Source organism: Arachis stenosperma, chromosome 10 (assembly GCF_014773155.1).
Source record: "Arachis stenosperma cultivar V10309 chromosome 10, arast.V10309.gnm1.PFL2, whole genome shotgun sequence".
NCBI lineage: Eukaryota > Viridiplantae > Streptophyta > Magnoliopsida > Fabales > Fabaceae > Arachis > Arachis stenosperma.
In genome coordinates this window covers 114758077-114781358 of record NC_080386.1, presented here as the reverse complement: position 1 = coordinate 114781358, position 23282 = coordinate 114758077, and the positions used below count along the sequence as shown (strand labels likewise).

Sequence of the window (23282 nt, the reverse complement as noted above, 5' to 3'; positions counted from 1 at the left end):
ATGTCATTAATAATAATAATAATCTCATTTTAAAGTGACATTTTATTTCATATATATATATTTTAAATATGTCTAATCGTAAAATATCTACTATTTCTCTATACGATTAGATTAGACATATTTATATTTAATTTGTTTGATTATTTAATTAGAATTAATTATATTAAAAAGATTAGATTTAAGATTATGATGGATTATTATTATTTTATTATTTTATATAATTACTATTTTATATATAACTATCCTTAACATTATTTATCTCATAGGTAATATATAATGTAACGTGAAAACTTAGGCTAGAGGATCACAGGTTAAGCTTGAATTGAATTTGGTTGTATAATTGATGTGTGATATGATGAATATATGTGTTGGCATGAGATTAATGTATGTGAAATAATATATATATATATATATATATATATATATATGTGTGTGTGTGTGGATTGTTGAATGAAACTGATGGAATTGAGAATTAGAATATTGTGGAATTAATGAAATGGATGTATAACTATTTTAAGTACTTTTGATATTGTTTTGAGAAATGAAATGTAGGTTTTGAATTGAGAATTTGGAAAGAATAAAGGTGTTGGTGTGTTGCTAAAAAGTGCAATTTTGACTAACTTCGCCGAGTCATAACTCAGCTTCCGGATCTTTAAATTTTGTCAAACTCGTTTCAAATAAAAATTGGATTCGTGGGATTTATGCCATTCAAAGAACAGATGAAAAATCATTTAAAATGAAAAAGTTATGTGCGCTCGAAATTTGGTGCAAAAATATGGTTTTAGCAGCTTTTGAAGGAAATAGGGTTCGCGTACATGAAAGCATGGTCGCGACACGAGCATTCTCTTCTGCCTCAAACATTCGCGTATGCAGGACATGGCTGTGTACGTGACTTTGATAGTTCACGTACGTGAAGGGGTATCTCGCGTACGCGGAATCCCTGTTTGATAGAAATGTGATTTTTTACAAAGTTTAGCCAATCCTCTAGCTTTCCAAACTTCTGTAGCTACCCTCTATGGTCTGATACCTAGTCTTTAAGCTTAGGAAATAGAGTGAACCTATAGAGGAAGGTTGTGAAATAGAGGAATTGAATTGAGAAGGGTGAAAAAGGTAATATATGATATGAATGAAATAATTTTATGTGAATTATTTGTGAAAGTGCAGAAATGTATGAATGTATGAGTAATGAATAAGACATAATTAATAGAAATGATGATATTGATGAGTTGGATGTGAAAAAGGTGGTAGGGTGTTAATCCCTCGATCTTTTTTCCCTGCATTATTTGTGATTATGATGTGTTGGATATAGGGAAGGCGGTAGGGCGCTAATCCCTCGATTCATTCCCCCACATTCCTTAAGATTGTGTTGTGTGGAATGTGAAGAAGGTGGTAGGGCACTAATCCCCTGACGTTTTTTATCACATTCTCTCTCTCTGTCTGCAAGGTGGTAGGACAATAATATCTCGATTAGTATGGCACAACCTCACTAAGGAAAGGTGGTAGGGCACTATTTTTCTGATTTATTTTCCTCCTAGTGTATGCTTTTAGGAGAAGGTAGTAGGACACTAATCCCTTGATGTTATGCCTCCTGAAGATGCACAAACGAGAGACGGCATCCGAGTTAGCCACCAGAATGTGTCGAGTTCTGGCAGTATAACTGACATGTGAGCTCAAGGCCAGTAGGACAGACATGCATCATGTGCATTTATATGATTTGCTTGAGTGTGCATTTGTATTGGTTTCCTAATTGCTTAACTATAATTAACTGTTATCTAATCTATTTGCTATATTTGTATCTTATTTGTTCTTTCCTTGCTTGAATGGTATGTCTGTGCAACTGAGAGACTCCTCGTATGGCGGAGGTGTGATGAGGATAGTTCCACCGGTGATTCAGAGGGTTGGAGGAGAATGAGAGTGAAGTGTTAAGATATATTTGGACTAGAGCCTGATTACCTTAGATAGTCTACCTGATTTCCAGTTGAATTTATAACTCTAAGTTTTAAATTTGAGTGTCGGAGTTTTAGGATTGTCTCTGGCTTTCCTGGGACCTTATATATTATTTATGTGGGAACATTACCATGCTGAGAACCTCCAGTTCTCATTTCATACTTATATTGTTGCTTTTCAGATATAGATTGAGATGCACCTCGGTGAGCGTTTGGAGGTTCCTATGACAAGCGTAGTTGGGAAGTTATGTTTTGGGTTGTCAGTTATATATTTATACTTTATAAACTCTCCCATGTATATATATAACTTAGGTTTAATCCTCTTAGAGGCTTTTGGAGAACTAGGTATTTTCTTTATGAATGTTGGGGTTTTATGGGATATACATATATATATATATATATATATATATATATATATATTTATTTATTTATATACTTATATATATATATTTATTTATATTTATATTTATATTTGTATATTATATGCCCTTACTTTTCTTTGTACTCAAGTTTCCGTTTACGTGAGCATTGCACTTTTTGTTTTGTGACTTTTGTTTAAGCTTTTCTTCAAGGCTCCTCGTTATAAATCCTTTCAACTATTACTATGTATATATTTTATTTTAGAGGTCTTAATACCTCACCACCTCTGTTTTACGATTTATGCGTAAAGCTCTAATTGGTAAAGTGTAACACTATCTGCTAAGTAGTAAGTGTGAAATGTGTAATGAATTAGTCCCACATTGAAAAAAATAAAGAAGAGTGAGGTGTTTATAAGATGAAAGACTCATTAACTTAACACCTTAAGGTTTTCAGTTGGATGTGATGTTTCTTCATCTTATGTTTTCTCATCTGGTTCCTCTCCGAAGTCTCTCCGATGGTCGAAAGCTCCCCACAATGGATCAACAAGTGGTATCATAATGTGTTCTCTCACTTGGTTCCTCTTTGAAGTCTTTTCGGTGGTTGAAAGCTCCCCATGGTGGCCCAACAAATGGCATTAGGGTATGTTCTCTCACTTGATTCCTTCTCGATGGTTGAGAGCTCCCCACGGTGGCCAAACAAGTGATATCAGAGTACGTTCTCTCATTTGATTCTTTCCAAAAGTGTCTCTAGTGGTTAAGAGCTTCCCACGGTGGCCTAACGAGTAGTTGAAAACTCTTACTTGGTTCTTCTCCAAAGTCTCTCCAGTAGTTGAAAACTCTCCATGGTGGCCCAACAAGTGGTATTAGAGTATTTTCTCTCTAGAAGTTAGTTTCTGATCATGTTTAGTCTCTTGTTTTGCATAACAATTCAATCAATGGTAGCTTTTTGAATGTGTTACTTAATTCTAAAGTTTTAATGCTGAGTTGCAATAATTTGAGAGATAATGTGCCATGAGTATCACCAAATATCACTCTTTTATATTTATCTAATAACTCTTTGTCTCAATCCATTTCTCATTTCTTATGTCACAAGACAAAAGAAAAATAATTTAAAATATTTGGATCTCTCTTATAATCTTTTGTTAGGGGAGATTTCGAATTATTGGATGCATTAAAAATTATTATAATATATTAACTTGAAAGGTAATAATCTTAGAGGCTAAATTTCCTACTCAATTGGTATTTTATCCATTCTAACTTAATTTAGTCTATTCAATAATAGATTATCTGAAATATTAGCTCTCTCGTTAAAAAATTATGAAAATATTCATGTTCTAAATCTAGGTAAAAATGAGTTTTCAAGAGCTTTATCAAATTGGGTGGGACAAAATATAATTGTGCTCCAATTACGATTCAATTTATTTAGTGGTAATATTCCCCCTACAATATGCAAGCTTAATTTTCTCAAGATATTGAATCTTTCAAATAACAAATTATCAGGACCAATTCCAAGTTGTTGTTGCAATATGACAAGCATGATTTTTAAGAATGAATCATTTGATTCTTTTGGGGTTACTATTCCTATGATTTTTTACCAAAGCTAGTTTATTTTTGTCTTCACTTATAATCAAGGTTCTAAAAATCGGACCGGATCGGCTAGTTCGATCAGATTAATTGATAACCGATCATTTGGCCGGTCTGTTGATTTTGTAAACCGCTTTACAAAAAATTGGCTAAAAATTGGTCAAACTGACGGTCAATCAGTGAACTGGATGAGCCGTTCGGGTTTTTGAAGGCCCGGTTCGCTGCACTCACCCCTTGAACGGCATCGTTTTTCAAAAAAGAAACCATAAAGTAGAATACGGACGGACCTCTTCCTCTTTATTTTTGTCCCAAAATCAAAAGCCCCCCTTCTAGAAGAACCCTAACTCTATGAAAGCCTCAGAGGAAATCACCAAAGCAAAGCAGCGACCATTAACACCCATCACTATCAGCACCGGGGGTGACAATAGTGATTGCTTTCCTCACCTCTCGAAGGTATGCTCCTCTCGTTGCATCGCTTTGGGGCTGTTGTTGCCATCTCTATCCTCATCATCAAGCCTGGACCCGTCCTTGTCGTCGTCGGCTCCCATCACGTCGTCGTCTCTATTCTCGTCATTACCGTCGTCATCGGGCCTGTGCTCCAGCTAGCTCTTTCCACCAGGACCACACAACCCTGGTGACCCCCATTCTCAACCAACGATTTCAAGATGGTAGATCCGTCACTCACAAAAAAATCCAAGATCTCATCGCATGCCTTTGTCGAACACGTTGCTATACGCTGATACGCACGCCCTTAAGGTTTTACACTAGTTCCAACCTTTACTTTTCTTTTAGGATGTATTGAAGTCTATTCAATGGTACCCTTTCATCTAAAACACTGAATGCAGCTAGTTTCCGATTGGGATTCATGTTCGTCTTTTAGTGACTGACAATATAAATTATAATTAGATCATTGTTTTGTTTCATTTATTTAGACAAAGTTTCTGCAAGTTGAAAATGATGTTCTATTCTATATTCCTTTGATGTTAGCTTATTTAGTTAGTTTATGGTATACGACAAGATACTATGGCGGTGTTTGTTTTATTAATCTCTTCACATCTAACCAGATAAGGATAAGTTCAATTTGGTGTAATATTATAGTAATCAGTAATCACCCTCTTGTGCCTCAAATATTAAGAGTCTCATTTGGTTGTTTGTGATTGTTGTGGACTACAAGATACCCGGCAGATAGTGGCAGATATTTAGCGACTGCTAAATAGAATCTACCAGCTGCTTTTGTGGTGGATTTAGGAGAGGCTACCAAAAGCTCTCATTTTGCAGCGGTTTTATTGTAACCGCATGTCGAGTTGGCAAAGATAATTTATGATTAATATTTTTAAAATAAAAATAATTAAGAAAAAAGGTCTAACAAAGAAATTAAAACTAATCCCTATTTTTATCTTAAATACAACATGAATCATAAAAAAAAGGACTAAAATATGATTCATCTTAAAATAGAGTAAATTCTTTATTAATATTTGTAATAAAATTTTTTTTTAACATTATGTAATTCACCATAAATTTGTTTTAGGATAATTATGTGCTTATTTATTTATTTATTTTGGTTGGTTACATATCCTCAATGAAGTGAGTACCAATTAGTACTTAGTAGGGGAACACAACGAACACATATAAAAATAGTAGACAAACTATTTAACAAGTATAAAAATATTAATTATTTAGGATTTATAGTTTAAATTAGAAAATGAATACATTAATACTAATTCAATATGTCACATAATATCAAAATTCATTAATAATGGACTATTACATGATAATAAATAATAAGGAACATTAAACATTAGAATAAAATAAAAACGAGACTACAAAAATATACATATAACTCATTACTCACCTTAGTTTTGTAGGTCAAATATACCAAATAAAAGTATGAAATGTGTATAAAAAGAAACAAAAGAGTTAGTAAACTAAAAATAAGCTTTAAAAAATTTATGACTTCAATGAAATATTTCCTAATAGTTTTATAATAGAAAATAATTTAAGATTATTATATTCAAAACAATATATTCTGTAGTAATATTTTCATTAAAAAAGATTCACAAAGATTAAATAACTAATCAAAAATTTGTTTCAGGATAATCAATACAACTTACTTATTTTTTTATTTTTAATATATACTCGGTGGAGTGAGTAATAACTAGTATTTAGAAGAGCATCACAACAAATACACATATCAACTTGAGACAAATTATTTAAGTACTAAGATAAGAATTATATAGGATTTATAGTTTTAATTAAAAAATGTATACATTAATATTAATTCAATATGTCACATAATATTAAAGTGCATTAATAGTGGACTATTAATTAATAATAAATACTAAAGAACAATAAATGTTAGTGCCGATAGAAATTGATTTAAAAATGTGGTATATTGTTATGACAAACCAAAGTAATTGATGACATAAAAAAAAACTAAAAATTTATAATTAAATCATTACTCACCTAATTTATGTAGGTGAAAGAAACAAAAAATGAGTAAAAGATTTAGTAAATTAAAAATAATCCACCAAAAATTTATCGCTTTAATGAAACATTTTAAAAATTTTGACATTAAAAAAATTTTAAAAAATTTTATTCATTACAATAATGGAAGAACAATTTCGTAATAATAAAATATATCATAAACAAAAAATATAATAAAAAAGGATCGATGATATAAAACGGCTTTAACCTCGATTAATAATCTCTTTGTAAATAGAACAAAAATAGTAAAAAAAAAAACGAAAAGGGAAAACATAGAATAAAACAACCAAAATGGTTATCCAAATACAAAAATGAGATTCAAAATTCTACTACCCCTTTTTTTTTGTTGGATGATTGCGAAGAATGAATACTTGAGTGTACAAATTAGAGAAAAAATTCGCATATAAAAATGCTAACGTGGTACCTGGATAAATGTGTAGTTGAGGAAAAAAAATAAAAGAAGTTCACAGATGAACGTTGGAACCTACAATATGAAAAGAAGAATAGTTGAGATATTGAGCCTGTGATTATACAAGATGAGATAAGTCATTAACTAGAACTCCAAACTCCTTTAAAATATAACTAATTACCAAGTTTGTTTTGAAAAAAGATAAGAAAACATATTAGCCATCTTTCACCGCAATTTTAGTCACTTATTTTTTAAATAGAAGGCATTTCTTCATTTAGCATTAAGTAAATAAAAGGATAAGATAAGTATAATGAGAAAATGACTCTTAAAATCTAATAACTTAGATTATTTAATTTTAAATTCGTAAGATTATTAACTAATCAGCGAATATCTTGACTGAGATGAAATTGATAGGAATTCAAAAAATCACCCAATTTTTTAGTCGTTCTCCCCTCTTGTTTACCTAATCCGCACCTCCTTCGCTGAAAATAGAACAACCCTAAGGTAGCTTAAACCCTATATCACAACCCCTTCTAAGTTTAATGCAAGAACTCTAATTAGATTCATCCTCCAGAGCACCAGCACCCAATAACGCCGCACCACATTCTATTGCCGTCGCCTAATATCGTGCGTGACGTCGGCCCTTACTCCTTGGAAGATCGTCCCCATTTTCGTTGTTTGGAAGGTCATCCCCATCTTCAGTTACCACAATGGTGAGGTGAGTGTGGTCTACGGCCGGTTGCTTCTCTCTATTTACTTTGATGGGTTACTTTCTTTCTTTAACAGTTTGATTGCTTATGTTGTTATGCATATCAGGTGTTTATGTTAATGTCGTTTTCATTTTGGGGTTTTTTTGTAGCAAGGTTGTGAGGTTGTCCTTTACTCAAGTCTTGACGGTAATTTCTCAAAAGTAGAACGCTATTTTGGGGAAAGTTTATAAGAAGAAGTAGTACACATCAAACCCCTAATCTCCACCCTAAGAAGTAAGAAGACCAGAGCCATTCGTAGAAGGCTCACCAAGCACTAGGTATTTGCCTTGCCTTGTGCTTAATTTGGATTTGATTTGACAACATTTTATGTAACTTGATCCCCCTTGTATCAATGTCTGTCTGTTTAAATTGTTTAATTAGCTTTGAGTTTTATTCCTATTCATTCATCATGATAATTTTGGTTCTAAATAATTAATATGTTGTTTGTTGAATTTATTTTAAACTTATTGAAGATGATGTCATGAGAAAGTGAGCTAGTATTGGCAACTTATAATATCATGAAGTTATTTGTGAGTTAGGATATTGACACTAAATCTGTTTTTGATGTGAATTGCAATATTAAGACCCAATCTGTTTATCTAAGTGAAACTCGAGGTAACCATGAATTATCACTGAACCAGACCAAGCAGTTCTAACACAAGCAGAGCAAGCAGTAGCCTTTGTTTGTCTTCTTTCCACATAGTTCCGACGCAATTCCAGCACGCTGGCGCCGCCTACAGTAGCGTCCTCCATCAACCGCCGCTGCAACACCCCTGTCCCCTTTCTTTTTGCCATGTTCTAGTTTTCTGCTTCCAGGTTTTTGGCCATTTTCCTTTTTATTTTTATTAAGTTTGATTACTTCTGGTTAATTAGTTGATTTTGGTTAGAATTGTTGCTGTTAGTTGATTATAGGTGGTTAGGTTAGAATGATTTTCTTTAGATTGTTAGGTTTTGATTGTTGATGAAAGTGTTTGGAGCTAGTTTGCTGTTTATGAACTTTCAACTACTTAAAACTAATTGGAACTAAACTAACTAATTTATTATATGATAAATATTATATCTTAAATTTTACAAAAAAATATAAAACCTATATGTTAGTACCATAATTTATGAGAAAGCAATAAGAATAAATCGTTGAAAATTAAATCTTTTTGTTTCATGCTTTTTAGTAAAGAAATATAAAACTATTTCATTCACCACCATGATTTACGGCATGATGACCATTGAGATATGAAACAAAAAATATACCAACGATTTATATATAGGGAAAGCATAATAATATTTTTGCTTAGTTAAATGTTTGTCTTAACCAAAACATGTATAAATATATACTATATGAAAAAATAGTAATTTAATAGAAAATTACAATTTCTTTTGTAAGGGAAAAATAATAAAAGGTTAATATTTATTTATTTTCCCGTCCCCCAAATACTTTTGTAATTGTTGTTTTAATGAGAAACTGTGTTGATTTTCTTTACATATTGAATACAAGCATATTTATAAGATTATAATTAATCTCCATAATAATCTTCTTCTTCTAGTGGCTAATTATTGTATCCGTACTATGAAGCCTAGATATCAAGTTGGAAAAGAAGGTCCAAGTGATGAGTCATAAAAAAAAGAATGGTTCGTATATGAATGAAGATGCACGTGTTGTTGGGGTAAATCACGTTCTTTAATTTTTCAAATTTTTTTTTGCAATTAATACCATTGAATTTAAATTAGTGTAAATCTGAATCTCACATGTCTGCAGGAAGCAATTGAACATATTGAGAGCCAAGACGCCTCCAACAAAGAATTTTCACAAAATGATTCCCTTGCATAAGTGGTTGGAAAGGAACACCCAAGAAGAGTTTGTGGACTAGGTTTCGGTCTATGTCCCACTCAGTATTTTCGTAACATTTCACAGCAGTCTGACTCCGATGTGCAGATTGAGGAGTATCAAATAGAGATTGTAAAATTTAAGGTGAAGGCAGCAGAACTCAAGTTAGCGGCAACAGAGAAAAAGGAAAAAAGACAGAGAATGGAGGCAGAGGCAGCAGAGGAGAAGGCGAAAATACAGACAATAGAAAATTTATTAAGATACATAATCCAGCAACAAGGAGGTAATTTGCCACCTGAAATAGCTGCAGATCTGGATTCTTTGGGAAGTGCACCGACCTCATCCCATGCAAGATGATGTGCTGGCACTAATGATCTGAATGATAAATCTGGGAATCTGAATACTTTTTAACTATTCACTGTCCTAATGACTTTTGAGATATTTAGTTGTAGTTTACAGACATCGATGCACTGAATTCAAATTTCTATTATAATGATTTACTTTTGCATATATATTTTTGTTCTGTTTTGTGTGTTTTAGTTTGATTGACTGATGGTTGTTTTAATAAATTAAAGCAACTTAGTGGAAGAGCGTATAAGGAATAAAAGAATTGGCATATATTATTATAAATTCGGGTTTTTTCTAAAAAAAAAGTATAACTCTACATTTGGCAGCGGTTACAAATCCGTCGCTATATCTTAACATAACTTTTCAACAGATGGTATTTTGCAGCGGTTAACAACTGCTGCCATCTCCAAGCAGTCCTATTTACGATTTTGTAATGGATAAAACCACCACAAAATTATGCTGCTGCAAAATACCATTTAACAGTGGTTATACCAGCAGTTTCTATTAACCGCTGCTAAAGGTTTAGCCGCATGCTATCTTCCAGCAGGTTATCAACCGCTGCCATCCGTTCGGCAACGGTTAAAAACCGCTGCGAATTGACTGCATAACCTCTGCTATTTACCGAATATGGTGTAGTGTGGTATGTTAGCAGGTGTCGCTTCACATAGAAATTTTTGTATTTCTTGTTATATGAAATGGGAAAGGAATGGAATCTATAATATCACGTAGAGAAACCTATGTAAAATTAATTGATGCAAGAAATTTTTATTTTTTTTATCCAATTGCTTATTTGAAAATTTATTTGAAGTTGATTATAAATTTTGATATTTGAAGTTGATTATAAACTTTTAATGATAAATTATAGATAATTTATTGTGTGAAATTTTAAATTTTATTTATTTAAAACTCATAAATTTAAATATTGAAAATATATATTGAATTTTTAATAATTTTATTGTATATTTAATTAAGCCAGTTCAACCACCGTTCAAACCCCGATTGGACAATTGAACCATTGAACCAGTCACTCTATCGGTTCATTGATCGATTCGGTTCTCGCAACCTTGCTTATAATCTTATTATGCTTATTAAGGGTATTAAATTAGATTATACACATTCAATGCATGCCATTGATTTTTCAAGTAACAATCTATCTGGATTGATACTAATAGAAATGTTTGTGCTCACTACGTTGTAGTCTTTGAATTTATCCCACAATCAATTGATGGAAATGATTCTACAAGATATTGGCAACTTGGTATTATTAGAATCTCTTGATCTCTCAAATAACTAATTTTTAGGACAAATTTCTCCAGTCATGTATAGTTTGTCTTTTATTAGAAAACTGAATTTCTCTTGTAATAATTTTGAGAGCAAAATTCTATCAGGGACCCAACTTTAAAGATTCCAAAATTTTAGCTATATAAAAAATTCAAACCTATATGGATCTCTACTCACAAGGATATGCCCACAAGATGAGGAACCACCAAATAAAAAATCGATGAGAGAAGCTGATGACAATGATGATTGCATCTTTAAATTTTATTCATGGTTCTATATGATATTAGGATTTAGATTTGTCACAAATTTTTTGGCAATTTGAAGTGTATTTTTTTAATAGAAAAATTCAGATATGGTTATTTCAAATTGTAGACATTGTATTTCAAAAGTTCAACTCTATGGTTGAAATTGTGGCACGATGGCAATTCATTTATCTCTTGAGTATCCGTATCTAAGTTTGAAGCATCCGAGTTGGAAACATCCGAGTTCAACACATGGCAGACACCGCATAGTGGTAACTAGTAAATAAAGTAACAAATTATATTCAGCTTTTTAAATTTGACAAGATACTTCTTTGGATATATTTTTTTGTTTTTTTATATGCTAAAAATTTGACATAATTTTATTTTATTATCATCAAACCTATTTTTCTTTCATTTTTTATTAAAAATAAATATGATAGGATAAGATTATATTTCATTGTTGTAAATGATTTGTAAAAGCATTATTTTTAATATGCATACTAAAAATTTTAAAAACAGAAATTGTTCGGCATAATTTTGGTCTTACAAAATTAGTAATTTATAGTTCTGATCTCCATAATTCTTTTTTCTTTGTGGTTTTAGTCCAAAGTATTATTAGGTATCCATTCTCAAATTGGTATATACATGTGTAATGATTATAATAATAAATTTTATTTTACTGAAACTACACCCAAAAAATTATACAAACTAAAACATAAATTGTAGATTTTTATATTAATGTCCCCTCTTTTTTTATATGCACTAGTTAATAAAATTTCAAGTCTGTACTCATTTTTAATCTTTAGTTAATAATAATAATAATATATATTCGTGTTCACACATGTTCAATAAACTCTTTCTCTCTCAAAAACATTATTGGACTTGTTATTCCAACACAAATTTTGGATGTGTGTTATTACTTAGACAATAATAAGTTAATAGTTATAATAACCTGATATGTATTCATGAGGTTTTTATTTTTAATATTAGGATAGAAGGTGAGTAATACGCAGAAATGAGGCTTCGAATGTGTTATGCATAGATATGGGTTTAATAATTAGTATATTCAGAAATCGTTAATAACGATTTTAATCAAATTGTGATTAACGATTTTTATTAGAAGAGAGAGTGTAGAAAGAGAACCTGGAGGCGTTGAATCAAGTAAGAACGGTTAGGATCAGTAAATAAAATGAGGGTACCGATTTGGTGGGAGATGAGCAGAGAGACAGGGTATAGCAACCGCAAGATGGACGATCTATGGCTGGGAAGCATGAATCAAATTGGAAGTACCGATTTGATGTTGTGTCCACGTGGCTCGCATGCGGTGAGCCCCTGTGTGGTCCGTGAGTTCTCTCTCCTAGAAGCTCTCACTCATTATTGAAAAGACCAAAATACCAAAACACAAAGTGTGTGTTAACTCTCTGCTCTCTGTTTTGGTTCCTTCCATTTTAAGTGCCATTGTTTCTATATGAAGGTTGCATGTGAGGTGGAACTCCAAATTTATCTTTTTTAAGATGGGGAAGAAAAAAATCTCAATGAATAAACATATTGTGAAATATCTTGATCATCCATTATATGTAAGTACCTTCTTTTTTGTCTATAAAATTATTTATAATATTAACATCAATTATAAGCTGGTTAAATGAACTTAGCACTGTTATAGAGTAAACGTTAGTTATAATAATAGATTTGAGTATAATAAGTTAATGTGAACATAATAGTTAATCTAAATAAACCCATGAGTACTCTGTTTTTAAGAGTTTAGTGGCTTTTTTATTTTTTAATCATTTTTATCCATATTGAGATAGTTATTATATGTTTACATGATAATGTTTTTATATACTGATAGTGTTATTATGGAGTAAAAGTTAGTTAAAATAATAAATTTGAGTGTAATTTCTTAACATGAACATCATAGTTAATGCAAATAAATACGTGGGTACGTTATTTTTAAGAGTTTAGTAGCTCTTTTATTTTTTTAATTATTATTATTATTATTATTATTATTATTATTATTATTATTATTGAATTAGTTATATGATTAGTGATAATGTTATTATAGACTAACAGTTAGTTATAATAATTGATTTGAGTATACAAAGTTAATATGAACATGGTTATTAGTCCAAATAAACATGTGAATACCCTATTTCTAAGAGTTTAGTGGCTATTTTATATTTTTAGTTATCAATAATTATTATTATTATTATTATTATTATTATTATTATAGACCAAAAAATGAAGTTAGTTATCATAATGAATTTGAGTGTACAAATTTAATATGAACATGGTAGTTAGTCCAAATAAAGATGTGAGTACCTATTTTTAAGAGTTTAGTGAATATTTTATTTTTTTAGTTGTTATTATTATTATTATTATTATTATTATTATTATTATTATTATTGATAATGTTATTATAGACTAAAAGTGAAGTTAGTTATCATAATTGAATTGAGTGTACAAAATTAATATGAACATGATAGTTAGTCCAAATAAACATGTGAGTATCCTGTTTTTAGTGGCTAATTTATTTTTTAATTATTATTATTGTTATTATTATTATTATTATTACTATTATTACTGTTATTGAGATAGTTATAGGTTTACTGATAGTGTTATTAAGTTTTATTAGTTATTGTTATTACTATTGTTATAAATCATTTTTAATAGTTTCACTTCCAAGTGCATTTCCATACTAATTAACATTGATATTGTTTTTATTGTTATGATCATTATTATTTTAACAGTTATAATTATGTGTTGATTATTTATGTCAGGGTTCTAGAGTAATTGGACTGAGACACTTATATGCTCCAAAACCATATGATCGGAGGATAGAACCCTATCTAAGAGCCGCTGGCTTTTACAATGTGTCTCAGATTCGAAAAATTCCCGGACAAACGGTCCTGATAAATGCCTTGGTAGAACGGTGGAATCCAGTGACTCATACGTTCCATAGAAGATGTAGCTTTGATACTTGGTCTTCAAGGAACTGGGCTACCAGTTACAGGGCCAACCAACAGTAATCACGGATCCATGGTGCAAGAATGTCTGATGAACTTTGGAGTTGCCCCAACAGCGAGTGAATGCAGATGTAGCTTTATCAAGTTAACATGGTTGCGTAATGTTAAGCATGGCATAATTTTGAATTCTCATGAGGCTATGGAGCGTTATACCAGGTGCCACATTATGTCGCTGTTCGGTACGACGTTATTTGCTGACAAATCAGGTGCGGGGGTGCATTGGAAATTTCTACCCTTACTCCGTGATATTCCTAGAATTAGGACATATAGCTGGGGATCAGCTTGTCTTGCCCACTTGTATAGGTCTTTGTGTAGGGCCACCCAATATGATTGCAAAGATTTAGATGGGCCTTTAGCATTGCTGCACGTGTGGGCTTGGGAACGGATGCCTTTCCTTGCACCAATTCGTCGTCCCCCGACTTTCCCGTTAGCTTGTCGGTATGACCTCTAAGGATATTTATATACTGATGTTTTATTAATTTACTACGTAAATGCATTATATTGATGTAACATTATTCAATGACAGGTGGAATGAGTGGGATGCCCCTTCAAGTGAGTTTACACGGTGGACACCTGCACATTTTAGGCAGATGCTTGATAACATTACAAATGCTAATGTATGTCATTATTATTACTTATGTTTCATTCGTCCTCTAATTTTATACCATGCGTTATTTTCATTATTAAGAGGTGTGTCTAATCTAGTGTTTTGATGTCGACACAGTTTTTGTGGGATCCATATAGTGCGCGACATCTCGGACCCGATTTCGTGCTGCATGACATGTATAAGGATGCACGCATGTGGCTTGCACCGTCTCCACTCATTTCCCTTGAGTGCATTGAGTGGTGCCCAACCGATAGGGTTAAGAAACAATTTGGGAGACGACAAGACCCACCGGAAACACCAAAGGTTCTTGGAGATGCACACAACATGTTGTTGACGGGTCCAAAAAATTATAACTGGGCCCAACAGTGGAGTGAATGAATTACTTTGTGGCAAGACAGACAATGGGATGTGCTTGGTGTAGAGATAGTTAATAATTTTGACCCGTCAGATGTTTACACAAATTGGCACCATAGAGAATTTGCTGAACAGATACAGTTGTCCGCTCGTGTAGACCAACCACAGCCGCAGCCATCACCCCAGGCACGTCCACGGTCGCCATCGCCACAACGACAACCATGTCCACCACCGCCGACACACCCACCACAGACGCAGCCACCTTCGCATCCTAGTGAAGTTGGATGGATTCCAACTCAATATGAAATAGCTATACAAAACATGCCAATAGAAAATCCCTATGTCCCATCATTTGATGCACCAAATACTCATCACAGCCCACAATTGATAGAGGCAATGGCAGAAACCACCTGGGATCAGATCATCGGGTTCATGCAAGATCCAAGTACGCCCCAAATGTCTAATGTGTTGGATCCGACACAACATCCTACATACTAGCAGGAGTTACATCCGGAAGAGATGCCACAGCCACCTCAGGTGGTGCTTGGTAGATTGTCATTCGATTCACGAGTACATCGACCTACTAGTTCCTCTTATTCAGCCGCTAGAGTGTCACTAGATTCTAGCAGAAGTGATTGGGGTCGAGGTATTGGTCACGAGTACAACTCTGGAACTAGTGCATATATTCCAAGAATTGATCTTAATCTCATTGATTCATCAATCCAGGAGACAAGTGAAGAAGACTAGTTTGCACACCGCAGATACGGTCCATACCGTGATAAGATGGACTCAAGTGACGAGGACTATGAGGAAGAAGATTCGGATGAAAGTGAGGATGATGATGACGACAAAAATAACAATGGGCAGCCTAGGCCGACTAAAGGTAATTCAGTTGTAATTATTATAGTGTGATGGTATTGTGGCGTCTGTCTGTATTATTATCACTCTGAGATAAATGTGCTTTATATTATAATTATTACGTACATGTAGATTGAGATATGTTGTTAATGTTGGCAGGTGTGACTGGAACAGCAGCAAAACAAGAACGGGATAAAGGCTACAATTTAAGGGTAGATCCACACCGTCGCAGCCAAAAGAGATATATCCCATCAGCGATAAAGAAAGCAATGTCGAACAAGTACAAAAAAGTGGTCAACACAGTAAAGAAAAAATTTACAAAGTATGTGTAGCAAATTGGTTTGTCATTCCACGATGTATTTTGTGACTTCAAAATTCTAGTTTGATGTGCTAGTTGCCTTTATTTATGTACATGCTATGACAAACTACTATATTCTACTTTGATCTGCTATTTAATGGCAAAGTCCGTGATGTTAATTTTATTTATGTACTACTAGAATTTATAACCATGCTATGAGAAACTACTATATTCACTAAAAATATCAATGCTTAACCTGGGATCATACTTTTTCTTCATTAATAGTAGATTGTAATTGGCAATAATATACTCAACGTCGTTTTAATCTGTAACGTACGGCCTTAGCCTTTCCTGTATTATACACTTACGGTGGGTCTGCCTCACGTGCACTAGTTCCGGCGCGCTGGGGGCACCTACTACGACTGTGCCCTTTTACACCGCATAGCCTACAACGTCTCGGACCTCGCATTGATCGTGTGTCCATCTCATTCAAGAAGTGAGTTTGTTTGGGACGACCTTTGGTAACTCTCTTAAGTGAAGGATTAGGTATCATCCGTGGCCCTCCATACACCGGCCATGTTGTTGGGTTGCCCAATGGCATAAATCTAGCTCTGTACACCTTTCGGATCTCATCCATCCGATACACGTCGTGTACGTAAACTTGCCAATCAAGACGTTGGTTTGCACAACATGCAAAAACGTGGCGACATGGAAAGCGATCAACTTGAAAATAACCACAGTCACAGTGCCTACGTCGCAGGTCTACCGCATACTCAACACCGCTGGGCATCTCCCTCACATCGAAAACTTCATTCTGCCGATCGAAGCAACTAACTATGATGTTTTCAGCCGCAATCAAATTTTGCTGAATCTTTTCGGTCACTATTTTGGAGAATAAGTGTCTAGCTCGAAGACGAGTCTCAGCGCCATCCCTTTTCCTTGTGAACAACTCATTCAGTCTATAAAAAGTCGCCTTTACAAGTGCTGTGACGGGAAGATTGCGTGCACCCTTCAACACCCCATTGATGCATTCCACCAGATTTGTCGTTATATGACCCCATCGATGGCCACCATCATATGCCAAAGAGTGTTGCTCACGGGGAATCCGATCTAGCCAGCGAGTGTATACCTCACCCCGACTGCGCAACCTCTGGTAATGGATTTCGTATTCATCCACCGTCTTAGAATAGCCTGGACAAAAAGATACAATGAAAACACACAACGATAACCACCATTGGAAATATAACCATAACATGCATAAAATATTATATAGAACACATTGATAATTACCTATGTTCACCACAAGCTTTGGCATGAACGGTGCCTTGAACTTCCTCAAGAAGTTCGATGCTATGTGCCTAATGCAAAACATGTGTCTGGCCCTTGGCGGCTCCCATGCTCCATCACAACGAGAAACTGCTGACCTAATAAACTCGTGTCGATCAGAGATAAGTCCCACCCCATCCTTCGTCACCACATGGGTTCGCAAATGACGAAGGAAAAAGAACCATGCATCTTATGTCTCCCCCTCTACAAGCGCAAATACAATTGGCACAATATTGTTGTTACCATCTTGAGAAACTGCAACCAACAACGCTCCTTTATATTTTCCATACAAGTGTGTGCCATCTACCTGTACAACCGGCTTGCAGTGCCTAAATGCTCTTATACATGGGTAGAAACTCTAGAAAACTCGGTTTAAAACCCTGACATCCTGAGCCAATTCATCCCCGCGGTAGTAAGGTAACGTTTCATATTCGACAGCTGCTGATGGCTCTTTCTTTACCATTGCCTCAAACCATATGGGCAACGCTTCATGAGAGGCTTCCCACCCTCCAAAAATTTTTTCAATTGCCTTTTGCTTAGCCAACCATGCTTTGCAATAAATAATCATGTAGTTAAACTTTGATTGGATATCTGCAATTACTGATCGCACCTTTATGGATGGATCGGCCTCTATCAATGGCTTAATTGCATATGCAATAGTGTCTGAGTCCAACTTTGAATGATCCTGAGAAATAGTGGCTCTAGTACAAGTATGGCTGCCATTATATCGTCTAATCTCCCAACAATACTTTCTTCGCATCAAGCTAACCCTGATAAGCCAATCAAAGCTTTGACCATATTGCACACATTTCGCATAAAATGTCATCGGCTCAGACTCAAAAACCCGATAATCAACACCTCTGTGAATGGTATAATCTTTAACTGTCTTGATCACAGCCTCTCTAGAATTAAATTCCATCCCTATGACAAATTCACCATCCTTGACCATAGGTGGATCTGCAATAACACCGCCAACCCATATTTACACGGTGCATAATATTAATACGCAAATATTTAAAGTAGTAATCCAAATACGGTGTGATGCAACGACAAACCTGCATTGGCATACTCCAGAAATTCTGGAGCATTCATGGCATCGAGATCCAAAGTGCGCATGAAAGACGGTTCTTCGAATGGATGCTCACTCGCTAGTGCATTTGCGACGTCTTCGACGTCCGACTCAATGGTGCAGTCCTCTTGTTCCTCATCTGCATTTGGATCAACGAAATCGTAATTTCCTTCATATTCCTCTTCGCTGTCACCGTTATAACTTTTTCCATCGAAATCATGATCATCTTGTTCCATTGTATTCGGTAATTGGTCAAACTCCACGTACAGCTCAATAACAGATACTCGTGATCAGGCTTGATAGTAGATTGAGAACATCTCTTGCAGACTTGTGTCATCATTGATGCACATCGCATGAAATTGAATGAATCCACCGAATACTAATATAGGTCGTCTGTATAAAATATTTGCCACTCTCTTTGGCATGTGAGGATCTATATTCTGACAAATATAACTCTTAAATTCTTCGAACGACACCATAAAAGAAAGAACAGATATACAAGGATTATTACACATAAATATCACACCTTCATCTATTTCAGATAAAATTTGCCCATTATAATAAATTTTAAAACTAATATTATTATTCATTTTTGTGATCACGAAAATTATATTTTTATTATAATTTTTAACACGAATTAACGAAATATCACAGTATCAAAATGAAATATTTATATAACTAAAATAAACAAAAAAAATTTACCGAATAAAGTATTATTTTTGTCTCCAACGTTTGGGGTAAATCCTATTTGCGTCCCTAACGTTTAAATCGTCCTATTTGTATCCCTAACGTTTGTAAAAGTGATTCAATGTTATCCTGCAGTCAATTACACATCATGAGCGCTTTAGTTTGAGTTTTGAAAATCTCTTCTTGGAGTTAGAATACAAATGTCTGTGATAGAATCGATAATTCACTCCGAAAAATAGCTCATCAAAAGTTGAAACTAATTCCTACAACATTTACCTAATTCACTTTTCTAGGGATATAATTGAATCTAAACACAAATAGTGGGTATAATATTAAAATCGAATACATCCAAGTGAGACCTAATTGAGAATGAATACATCCAAGTAAGAATAATTGAAAAATATAATCTGATTTGTTAGTATAATTGATAATAGGATAACATTGAATCACTTTTATAAACGTTAGGGATACAAATAGGACGATTTAAACGTTAGGGACACAAATAGGACTTACCCCAGACGTTGGGGACAAAAATGACACTTTACTCAAAATTTACCCAATAACAAACAACAAAAAAATTGCTTGCACACAGCAAAGAAGAGAAACAACAAAAAAAAGTAGAAGTAGAAGAAGAGCATTAGAAAGAAAAAAAGAGATCGAGAATTACAAGACATTACATTCACGCACGCACTCTATATATAGAGAAGTTAATAAATAAATCGTTACTCACGTTTACGAATTGAATAATTTTAAAATAAAAAATGAAATCGGCACTAACGATTTCAAGTTCCATAGGTTCAGAAATTATTTTTGTCCTACTTGAAATCGTAACTCCCATTTTTTATCTTTTTTGTCCTATTCAGAAATCGGTAGTCTCATTTTCACAGTTTTTTGTCCTTTCTGAAATCGTTAATAACAATTTCTTGTTGTATTTATTTAACTCCCATATCAATGCATTACACTAAACTAACATAATATCTCCGTATTACACCTATGCTTTGATAATATCTAAAAAATTTAGCCTGTATTCATCAGGATTTTATTTTAAATTTATTTTAATTTGTCTATTACAAAACTGATTTTATTTTTATCTTTGTAATCTATTGGATGTATGTATGTTGTAGTAAAATTGTATTGCTGAAATCGTAAAGTATATTTAAAGTTGCTTTTATTGTTTAACAATATATTGTAACAATAATGTTTGGGAGACAATAAAAAATGAGTTCTAATATAAAAATTTATCTTATTTAGCATTCATTAATTATTGTTAAAATTGATGAATACTAAATAAAATAAATTTGAGCTGTTTAATTTAGACTATTATTATTGTCTTTCTAACATTACCGATATTATAATAATTAGCTAGTAGTAATACATATATGATGCATTCGTGTCCCTCTCACTTTCTTTTTTTTTTACTTGTAATAATTCTTCCCAATATGCATGGCTGATCTAACTTCATCCTTCAATGATAATATCATTCTAAATGATGTACCATTACATGCAATACTAACCTATTAATTGGAAGAAAAAAAGTTATGAAATTTTTGACGAAATATAAAGATAATTAACATATATCATATTAAAAGATGATAATTATTATTATGCATATATATACCAACAAAAAGCTACAACAATCGAATGTTCTTGTATCTTAAGAAATTAGAGGATAAATTATACTTTCTCACATATATATATATATATATATATATATATATATATATATATATATATATATATATATATATAAAAGTCTGTTCTTACACTTTTAATATATAAAATAATGATATATTTTGTAAATCTTGCGTAATTAATGAATAATTAGTTAATAAATTAATTATTAACAAAAAAAATTAGAAAATAAAATTTTATTAATTTAAAGAGGTAAAAATATTAAAAATATGAATTTCGACACTAATTTTAAGGATTTTGACAAAAAATTAGATCAATAGGCCGAACCGCTTAAACCGAGATTACTTTGGGCCCAAGGCCCAACCCATTACCACTTAATGAAGTGAACTTCAGCTCTTCTACTCCTTCCTCATATGATTCACACTGGAAATCAAAGGAGGAGAGTAAAGAGAACCCAAACCCTTGTTCTCAAAATTCCAATCTCACATATCTTCCAATCTGGAACTCTGATCGCCCCACCATTTGCGGCTACGTGACCACTGCGCAGAGCTCTTCAAAACTAATTGAATAAAGTTCTAAGTAATCCTAATTTCTCACTCAATTTCTCACCCTCTTCAATTTCAAAATTTTGAGCAAATTATGTTGAGAAATTGTATAATTTTAGTGTTTAGGATCAAATTAGTTTTGTGGACTTGCTGGGTCTTGTCTCAAATTTTGGTCAGTAAGGTGAGAAATTTTTAAACTCTTGTGAAATTATTGTTATAGAAAAATCTATGTTGATTTAGTGATGTTTATATAGTATTAGATTGAATTATGAGTTTTGGATGCAAGTTAGTGGTGTTGGAAGCTTGGGTTTTGGTCCATTGAGGCTGGGAATTTCATTTGGGAAGGCCATGGAGCTTGGGACGTTTGTCGAATGGTGATATTTATGGTGTTCTGGGCTTAGGGAGGAATCGGCCAATGTATGATTTTGGTTTCTCATAGATAATATATAATGTTGCGTGAAAATTTAGGCTAATTGACCGTATGATATGTTGAACTAGGTAGAATTGCTAAGATTTAAAACATAGGCTAATTCTCTTGTGAAATTATTGAGTTTGTTATAGAAATATAGTGATTATTCATGTTAATGAGGATATATGATGATTGATGATGATAATAAGTGGTGATGATGACATTTGGTTGAATAATGATAGTATTTGGTTAAAAATTATTGAATGTATTGTTGAGATTATATGTATTGATGATAGAAAGTATTTGGAAAATAGGTGATTATAATTTTGGACGCATTGGGGTTGTTTTGGTTATGAATTAATTGTGTAAGGATTGAGGTTTTGGAAATATAAATGTTTTGATGATTTTTGGTAAAACTTGATTTTTGACCAACTTTGGCGGGCTAGAACATGGCTCCAAACCTTTAAATTTTGTAAAACGTATTTCAAATGAAAATTGGGTCCGTGAAATTTAAGCCATTCAAAGAACGGACTAAAAATAATTTTTAACGAAAAATTTATGTGCGTTGGAAGTTTGGTGTGCAAAAGTGATTTCTGCATAACTTAACAGCTTTTTACTACCTTTGTTGAGCATGCGTACGTGATCACACACACGACGCGGACCCTGGGCTATGCTCAAATGTCTCGCGTATGCGTACGCGAGTTTGGCAAATTTTCAAATCATGTGTGCGCATGATGCATGCATATGCGAGAATGCCCAATTTTGAACTTATGCGTATGCAGAGGGATAGATGTGTATGCGAGTCTCTCCTCTGTTCTGGAACAACCGCGTACGCAGGAGGTGCTCGCGCACATGAGTTTGTCAAAAATCACGTCTATGCATACGCATGGGCAACATGCTTACGCATGACCACCCTGTTTTGGAAAAGTTGTGTTTTTGCGATTTAAACTTATTTTTTTAGTTTCTAAACCTCTATAGCCACCTTTTATAGTCCCAAAGTTAGGTCCTAACCATAGGGAAGGGGGTGAACTTGGAGAAGGAGTTAACTAGGCAGTGAAGGAAGATGTTTGAAGTAATGATTTATGTTTGAGAAGTGCATAAATGCTGAATATGCGATGAATGATTGTCGTAATGATAATGATTAATTGAATTTGAATGATTATATAGCTTATTGCACTTCTACTATCTGAGATACGAGTTTTCTTGGGTAGCTGCAGTGGCTAGCTGGTGCATGAATTTGCAATCCGTAC

General features: G+C 33.3%; 1 protein-coding gene across 1 annotated transcript; it reads right to left on the bottom strand.

Moving 5' to 3' along the window:
- Positions 1-16728: 16728 nt before the first annotated feature.
- On the bottom strand, positions 16729-18995 carry LOC130957518 (uncharacterized). The gene is made up of 5 exons (XM_057884370.1): positions 18746-18995; positions 18070-18647; positions 17911-17997; positions 17655-17829; positions 16729-17555 (listed from the first exon to the last, which is right to left on the bottom strand). Exons 1-5 carry the CDS (start codon positions 18993-18995, stop codon positions 16729-16731), a joined length of 1917 nt encoding a protein of 638 aa, XP_057740353.1.
- Positions 18996-23282: the final 4287 nt, after the last annotated feature.

Bases quoted from the DNA above. Each gene is read 5' to 3' on its own strand.
- LOC130957518 (XM_057884370.1), bottom strand. From the start codon at position 18,995: ATGGAACAAGATGATCATGATTTCGATGGAAAAAGTTATAACGGTGAC. The intron at 17,998-18,069 runs GTTTTAAACCGA...CCGGTTGTACAG, and splicing joins AATTGGCTCAGGATGTCAGG to GTAGATGGCACACACTTGTA. The intron at 17,830-17,910 runs GTATTTGCGCTT...GTGGTGACGAAG, and splicing joins ACAACAATATTGTGCCAATT to GATGGGGTGGGACTTATCTC.